At 40.0% G+C, this 8,976-nt stretch overlaps 1 protein-coding gene across 1 annotated transcript; it reads left to right on the top strand.

The window, feature by feature from the left end:
• The first annotated feature begins 309 nt into the window (after nt 1–309).
• On the top strand, nt 310–8,495 carry LOC126987892 (porphobilinogen deaminase-like). The gene is made up of 7 exons (XM_050845383.1): nt 310–709; nt 1,590–1,662; nt 3,002–3,135; nt 4,515–4,650; nt 5,317–5,498; nt 5,941–6,138; nt 7,345–8,495. Exons 1-7 carry the CDS (start codon nt 641–643, stop codon nt 7,705–7,707), a joined length of 1,155 nt encoding a protein of 384 aa, XP_050701340.1. The 5' UTR covers nt 310–640; the 3' UTR covers nt 7,708–8,495.
• Nucleotides 8,496–8,976: the final 481 nt, after the last annotated feature.

The following is an 8,976-nucleotide window of genomic DNA, read 5'->3' as shown; positions in this document are numbered from 1 at the left end:
CAGTCACACTGATGAACTTCCTTTGGTCCTTCTCATTAATAATAAATTGAAAATAGATGCTTATCAGATTATTACAAATTAATTAGTATGATTATAAATTGTCCATACTTGAAGTAGCCCACTCACTTTTCCCACCTGCGCAGGCTCAAGTGTAAAGCTACATTCACACTGACTTTACGACCTGCTAACGACCACCTGCGACCTCAAAATGCTGCGATTCACACCCACCGCTCCCCGACCACATAGGTGGCAAAGTAGTCGTTAGACCGAACGGCTACCGGCGGTCGTTTAGTGTCCGTCCAGTGTCCGTCCAGTGGGTGGCCGGACGGCGACCATCAGGGATGTGAATGGGAGGATTGCAAGGACAGAGAGGGAATGGATGCTGCTGCTGCTGGGACTGAGTGATGAAGCAAATGATAGAATTATAGAAGCCATGAAGAGTTTTCTGGAAAAGATGTGGTGTGCAAGAAATAGGGAATTGGAAGATTTGTAATGGATACTGCTTGTGTTGTTTTATTTTTACAGGGTGTGCCGAGACGAAGGCCTGACTCTCCAACGGGTCACCTGTACAGCAAGAGCAAGAGCAAGAGAGGCCGGTGCAAAGTACAGTGTTACGAAGTGTGTTTTCTTTGAAGAAACAATGACTGAAAGTCGTACTAAAACTTTTTCAGATGAAATTACTATCAAAATTGGATCCCGAGAGAGTGAGGTAAGTTATAAATTTGAGAGATAGTTACTTGCAGCAGCAGGAGAAAAGTACCAGCTGTGGGTTTGTGATACTTCTCTACATTCCTTCTCCTTCCTTTCCTCTCCTTCCTTCCCCAGTCCCTTCAGCATCACTTATCAAAGGGGTTGTTTAAAGTTAGTAAAGTTAATTTATATTATGATTTTTTTAAAAATATTGATATAAATCTTCATATTTTTACAGGTGGACAATAAAGAAGTGAGAAACTTTCATGAGTTAACAGGGAGAGGGCAAAACAGAGGGGACTTCGCCACCTTTCACTCCCCCATTTTTGTAATCTAACCTAACCTAAAATTACATGAGTAACTAATGGGGGGCTTCAACCCCCCATTACTGTAATTTAACCTAACCTAACCTTCCGTGAGCATACCTAATGGGGTGGGGGCTTCACCCCTCTCAACCCCTCCATAATTGTAACCTCATCATCATCATCATTTCATCGACGCCTGCTCCTAGGAGCTCCCACCAGGGGATGGCCACGGCAGAAGAGCTTCCAACTTTCTCTATCCTTAGAAAGGTTGCCATATGTTACCATTAAGAAACTTATCCCAACAAATGACGCTCCCAAATTTGACGCACTTTCACCAAAAACTTAATTTTTAATAAATTTTTTAAACTTTTATGACGTGTTTCGCATCATCGTGCGCCAGGACCTTTTACCCTTGTTGACGCGAAACGCGTCATCGTGCGCGAGAGGGTTAACACATTTAACAAAAGCCCATAAACAGAGAAAACATTATGAACTAAATGTAACTTTGCTCACTTCTTCACTTTATTACCCCATAAGAATGATTGGATGATTTTCTTTTATGATGTACTAATAGTTGTGGTGTTTGTCTTCCAGCTGGCCTTGAAGCAGACCTACGTAGTGAAAGATGCACTGCAGAAAGTCCACCCACACCTCAAGTTTGAAATTAGTAAGTAAAACTGCCTTCAGGTGTTATTGGCAAAGATACTGATTCATCAAATTGTTCATTCAGAAACGTGTGTATTTGTATGTATACCTGTCCCCCCGTATTTACGGGTTCACTTCTCATGGATTCGCACATTAACCTCTTTACTATGGCCGGGCCAAAACAGCGCCCCGCACTGTATCCGGGATTGCCGCGCTCCAAATTTCAAATGTCGCTATTTAATATAACAAGTTTTCAGCCATAAACCCAACATAATCATCATGTATTATATATTAATTGATAGTTTTGAGATGGAAGCATAAACATAGAGATAAAATAACTCGTATATTGGCTAAAGTGAGCCAGGACGTAGTATGCTTGTTCACAAAGGTGGATACAAAGAAATTTTCGCTGTGCCACTCATAAGAACATAAGAACATAGGGAGACTGCAAAAGGCCGAATGGCCTACACAAGGCAGCTCCAGATTCCCCCCCACTACCACCTGTCATCCTCGTCCATGTAGCTATCAAGTCTACTCTTAAAACAAGCTATCGTCCCTGCACTCACTATGTGATTGCTGAGTCTATTTCATTCTCCCACCACCCTATTACTAAACCAATGCCTGCCTATTTCCCTCTTAAATCTATACTTTTCTAATTTAAATTCACTACTGTGTTCTATCCTGCTGGCTAATTCTCAGTACTTTACTTATATCACCTTTGTTGTAACCCTTGACCCATTTGAATACTTCTATCAGATCTCCCCGCACTCTTCGTCTTTTTAGAGAATGTAAGTTGAGATGTTTCAGCCTATCTTGATATGGGAGGTTCCTCAGTCCCTGAATCATCTTGGTCATCCTCCTCTGAACTGATTCTAGCAAGTTGATGTCCATTTTGTAGTGTGGGCACCAAAACTGTACAGCATAGGTTATCTAAGTGTGACCTAACTAACGCTAAATAGAGTCTGAGGATGACCTCTGCACTTTTGTTGGTTACCGTCCTGTTAATAAAGCATTTTTGAGGTCGGATACGGTGCACCCGGATAACTGAGAGTTTACTGTATATATATATATATATATATATATATATATATATATATATATATATATATATATATATATATATATATATATATATATATATATATATATATATATATATATATATATATATATATATATATATATATATATATATATATATATATATAAAATTAGTTGAAATTAAATATATATGCCCAGTCAAAATTCTTTCAATTATTGATATTTAGTTTATTTTTTCAATAGAATCGTAAATAAGATATGAAGATTAATAAGATGATGAAGATTAATTTTGTTTTCCAATGATTTTTCTCTCCTGACAGTAACTATGAAGACAAAAGGGGACAAGATCTTGAATGTGGCACTTTCCAAAATTGGTGGTAAAAGTCTCTTTACAAAGGAACTTGAAGTCGCATTAGAGGAGAAACAAGTGGACATTGTTGTCCATTCTCTCAAGGTTAGTACTGAATTTCTCTCATTCCATCACTCTGCATCCCACATATTTTGTTCACATTCATATCACAGGTATGCACCTCTTCATTAGTCACTATCACATTATGGTAACTGACATGCAATTTTAAAGTAGCTCACCTGTAGTGCACCTATCCAATTCCATGATCGTGTCTCGGTGGTATAGGTGGTGTGGGTGGGGGTTTGCTGGAGGGAATCCAATCCTTCTATAAGGATGCGAGTGCCTCTGTACACGTGAATGGTGAGTTGAGTGAGAGTTTCATTGTTGGTGTGGGTTTGAGACAGGGGTGTGTGATGTCGTCCAAGGCTGAAAGTGAGAGGTACGGAGGAGTCATTGGTGGTGGACCTGTTTGCAGATGATACAGTGTTGTTGGCAGAGAATGAGGGGATGCTGCAGAGGATAGTGGATGAGTTTGACAGGGTGTGTAAGAGGAGAAAGCTGAGAGTGAATGCTGGAAAGAGTAAGGTTATGGTATTTGAGAGGGTGAGAGAACAGGTCATTGATTATGCAAAGCCATATAGAGTTAGAGCAGAAGGTACAACGAAGTGTAGGATAAGGTTAGGGGAGGAAAGAATGGAGGAGGTGACTGAGCTTAAATATTTAGGGACAGTTTTATGTAAGCATGGCAGTATGGAAGGTGAAGTGAGGGAAAGACCAGTGAAGGGCAGACAGGTGGTGGGTGCATTGGAGAGAGTTATGAAAGGAAGAAGTGTGAGCATTGAGGTAAAGAGGAACAGTATTATCCTGCCAACTCTGTCATATGCATCAGAGATGTGGACATGGAATGCGGACAGTACAGCAATGGAAATGAGTTATATAAGAGGTGCATGTGGTGTGTCAGGATGGGATGGAGAAAGTAATGAAAGCATGTATGAGCGGTTTGGTATGGGTGTGACAGTGAAAGCAGTGGAGTGTGGAGTGGGTGAGGCATGGTGTGCTGAGATGGTTTGGACACGTGATGAGAATGGGGGAGAATGAATTAATGGAGTGTATGAGGGAGGGATTGAGGGAGGGGGTGTCAGGGGAAGACCACTTGTGAAGTATATCAATAGGGTGAGTGAGTATTGGAGTGAAAGAGTTGGAAGGAGCAGGATTGAGTGTGCTGAGAGGGAGTGCCAGAACAGGGAGAGATGGAGACTCTTCTGCTGTGGCCACCCCCTGGAGGGAAGTTCCTGCGAGGGAGCAAGGCATCGGAGATATAGATAGTTAGATAGATGAAGACGTGTAGTGGGTGGCCTGCTGTACTTCATACTTTCAGTTTCTTCCTACAAAGTTCTGTAGCATAAAGTAAACAATAGAATGGAACAATTATGACAAAATAAAGTTCAACACTGTGTATATCTTTATAAAAAAAATTGTTTCAGGATCTTCCCACCAACCTACCAGAGGGGATGGTAATAGGAGCAATATGTGAACGTGAGGACCCAAGGGATGCTGTCATAATGCATCCTAAACATGCTGATGCCTCACTAGCCACACTCCCTAAAGATGCTGTTATTGGTGAGTCACTGTTGGCTATTTACTGCAAGAAACTTGATAATCCGGATACCTCTCGGCTCAATGCTTGTCTGATGATTTTTTCTGATTTATTCATGATTTGACACTAATAACATATGGTATTTGGTATGCATAGAAAACTATGATTTGTCAAAACTTTTCTGACTTTTTTCAACAAATAAACAACACAAAAAAATACAACTTGTCTGAGGAACTTGGATTATTTTGAACATGTTTAACCCTTACATTACGGCGATCGTATATATAAGTGCATATACAAGTTCACTCAGTAAAATGATTTAAGTTATCCTCACCCACTAGTGTATTCCTAAATTTTGCCTATGTCACATGAAAGATCATTTTCTTACCTTTCCATTGATATACAGTTTTACATATTTTGGGTCTTAACATATGTGTGGAAGAGTAAATCAGTACAATAAATCTCATTCACTTTTGATCCCATTTTTAACGTCCAGGTCCAAAGGGTTTAGATAAAAACATAACAAAAAACAGTTGGCCTAAACACTGGACATGAATGGCAGCTTTTGCATTTAATAATCTCTAGTCAAACAAAATCTGCTATTTGGCATTCTTGTGAATTCATCTCTGAAACAGGCATGATATTCTTAATTATCATACAAAAATTACATATGTAAATTTTCCTTGCAGGGACAAGCTCTGTGCGTCGGACTGCACAGCTAAAGCGAAGGTTTCCTGACCTGCTATTCAAAAGTGTGAGAGGGAACCTTAATACTAGGTTTAGGAAGCTTGAAGAAGGAGACACTTATGATGCTCTCATTCTAGCAGCTGCTGGTGTGCTGAGAATGGGCTGGCAAGAAAAGATTTCTGAGGTAAGGGTAATCTAAGTACTCTAGGTAAGGATACTTTAGTGGGCAAATTCCAGCCCATGGGCCAGACTAGGCCTGTGAAGTCCAAGTGTACTACTACTAGCAAGGTATAAGATAAAAGAGGTCAAGAGCCTAACCCCCACCATTTACACATGTATTCCTTTAAGAAAATAGATTCTTAACATTTTTGCTATTTGACCACTTTCTTTGGACAACCCTGATGAAAACTGGGGTTTTCTGAGGTTCCTGGAGTTTTCCCATTACCCCATATATATATACTTTAATAGGAGTTCCATCCACCAAAAAGTGCAAAGTCTAGCTGCTTTATCCTGTTTTTTAACTTTACACTTTTTAGGAAACCAGCCTCAGAATTTTTTGAGGATTTGCATATTTTGATCCCTGGTCATCCAGTTGCTGTGCTGATTGTATAATTTGACACTTTCAGTATCTTGAAGAGGACACCTGTATGTATGCTGTTGGTCAAGGGGCACTGGCTGTGGAATGTCGGGAGGATGATTCTACAGCCTTGGCATTACTGTCCTCTTTAGGTCACTGCAATACCACAGTAACTGCCATTGCAGAACGTGCCTTCATGCATACCTTGGGGGGAGGCTGCTCAGCCCCTGTAGCTGTTTCCTCAAAGGTATGTAACATTACACTTTTACACCTCGAACCTCATTGATTACAATACTACCACTGCATTTATTTTGGTATTTCACATTATAAGTGTTGTTTGTCTTGTTTGAGAAATGAGAAGATTGGTGATGTCATTGAGACCAGAGACAACAACTGAATATGGTTTTGTGCTTTTTGTTCTACTGCTGCTTGTGGAACCACCTAGCTAAGAACTTCATGCCACAAATGCTCAATTTTTTATCAGTAATATATGTTCATAAGATGCAGGGTAATTTACAGATATTTTCTTTCAGAAAAAAGCATGCTTTGTATACTAGTAAGCTCAGGGAATTGAAAATTACTGTTGCACCTATAATGTTCAAGATGAAACATTTTTATTCAGTTTTATCTTTAAAGAAGTATTCAAGAAATTATTGTTTTGATTGTGAATGTCACATCCACACCATCTCAGTTTTGTTCTATTTGAAATAGTAGAGCTCAAGCAGTTCACTTTCAAAATTTTCATACAGAAATATTTGCCCCACGATTGTATTCTTATGTATTTTTTCACATGAAAATTAATTTCAAGTTCATATTTTCAGTGACAGTCATTTTACCAAAAATAAGTACAGATAACTTTTGATTTACGCGAGTATTGTGTCCTTGAAGAGGTTGCGTAAATAAAAAACAATGTAAATCAACCAAGAGGTAGGTTTCTATCGAAAAATAAATATTCACTTCATTCAGTGGAGAGAGAGAGAGAGAGAGAGAGAGAGAGAGAGAGAGAGAATATATCCATATCACCGAGATATCCACTCAGGCACTCAGTCTCAGCCTCACTCGTGTGAGGAAGAAATGAGGGACACCATGAGCGACTGGCTAGTACTGGTACCGTTAGTACCGGTACTGGTACCGGTACCTGCCCACCCCTATTGTTGAGTAGCGTGGTAGCGTGGGTACTGTATTTTTGTTCAAGTGGCGTGCGGGAAGAACTGAGCTCAGCTGTGTGGCCGCGGCGCCGTGTGAGTCCAGTTGCATGAGACATCTGGTGGCCACTCCATAAAATATTGTGTATAAGTGAAAAAAACTTGTAAATCAAACATTTATTTGGATTTTGGACCCCGCGTTATTTAGCGTAAACCAAATTCGCGTAAATCGAGAGTTACGTACCTGTATTTAAAAATTCATATGCTATGCTGTGTGACATTTCCACTGATACATTATCTCTATACAGGTTGCAGAAAATCATCTGGATCTTCAAGGTGGTGTTTGGAGCTTGGATGGTAGTAAGGAACTACGCCACACCATGACAACCCTGCTAGCTAAGCCAGACTCTTCCTCAGATCTATCAGAGCACCCGACAAAAGTGGCCAAAATGTCTACTACATATTGTGGTGTGGTATCTCTGCAGGGACTAGACCACCACATGAGTCAAGCTTATAGGTTGGGATTATCACTAGCCAGGTATCTAACTAGCAAAGGTGCTGATCAAATTTTGAAAGATGCCAAAGAACAAAATAATGCTAATATTACTGACAGTAATCCAAACTCACCTCTTGAAAAGAAAGAGGCAGAATTTAATAGCTCAGATTTGTAAAACAACATTCAAACAGTAATAATATATATATATTTTTAATTGGTGTGTACATACTAAATTTAAAGTTCTTTGGCTTCAACTTTGATATGCCTCCATGGTGCAGGGGTTAGTGTGCATATCCACAAATTCTTAGACCCAGGCTCGAATCCCTGCCCTGCCAGACAGCATGCAGCTCACCCATCTATTCATCCTTCCTTTCGGGCTGGCCGCTAAATGGGTACCTGGGAAACCTGGGGAAGGTAAAACTGTGATAACCAAGATGTTACACTGGCCCTGTGTCCCAGGGGTAATGGGCTCTTTCTTACCCACTGCAAGCTCAAGAGCCAATGCAACAGAGATGAGCATCAAGGTCATGTGCAGCTATAGCAATTAGCATATTCCCCCAACTGTACCTCTACAATTCAATTTTGATTTTGCTCTTCAATGTAGACATTATAAAGATGGGTTTGTAGTTCAGAGATGCAAGCAAAATATGGAAAAAATATAAAGATAATAGTAACAAAAGTGCATCGCGAGTCAACTGCAGACATTTGTGGTTGAGGTTACTTTGGCTGATTATTGTATATGTAGATGAGGCTGAAGCACACTAGACCTCATGTCTTTTGTTGCAGTTTATGCTCCTACTCGCTCATTCTATTATTATTATTTTTTCTTTGCTCAAACTTTCTTTCCATTTAAAAACTTTCTGTAAAAAGTAAAAACTCCACTTTGGATGATTCAGGGTATATTCCTCGCACTTATCCCCCCTCTGACTCCATTGTGCCTGTTATTAAAATTCTTAAGAGCGATATTTTTTATGCCCTCTCTGGCCTCAATTCTCAGAAGGCTCATGGACACATCAGAGTGTCTCCTATTGTCCTTAAAAACTGTGCTTTCGTGCTGACACTCTGCCTGATCAAACTTTTTCATCTCTGCCTTTCAACATTTACCTTTCCTTCCTGCCTGTGCCTAAGAAGGGTGACCATTCCAATCCCTCAAACTACCATCCTATAGCTTTACTTTCATGTCTTTCTAAAGCTTTTGAATCAGTCCTTGCTGGAAGATTCACAAGCATCTATCAACTTCTGACTTTCTATGTGATCCCCAGTATGGGTTCCTCAAGGGGCATTCCACTGGTGATCTTACTTTCTTAACTGACTCATTGTCATCCTCCCTTAGCCATTTCAGTGAAACTGTTGCTGTTGCCTTAGACATCCCGAAAGCTTTTGACAGAGTTTGGCACAAATCTTTGCTTTCTAAACTACCCTCCTATTGATTCTATCCCTCTCT

The sequence above is a fragment of the Eriocheir sinensis genome, chromosome 67 (genome assembly GCF_024679095.1).
Source record: "Eriocheir sinensis breed Jianghai 21 chromosome 67, ASM2467909v1, whole genome shotgun sequence".
NCBI lineage: Eukaryota > Metazoa > Arthropoda > Malacostraca > Decapoda > Varunidae > Eriocheir > Eriocheir sinensis.
This window is presented reverse-complemented; position numbering and strand designations above follow the sequence as displayed.

Coding starts and splice junctions, on each gene's coding strand:
- LOC126987892 (XM_050845383.1), top strand. CDS start 641: ATGACTGAAAGTCGTACTAAAACTTTTTCAGATGAAATTACTATCAAA. Junction 710..1,589: donor TTGGATCCCGAGAGAGTGAG/GTAAGTTATAAA, acceptor TTTGTCTTCCAG/CTGGCCTTGAAGCAGACCTA. Junction 3,136..4,514: donor TTGTTGTCCATTCTCTCAAG/GTTAGTACTGAA, acceptor AAATTGTTTCAG/GATCTTCCCACCAACCTACC.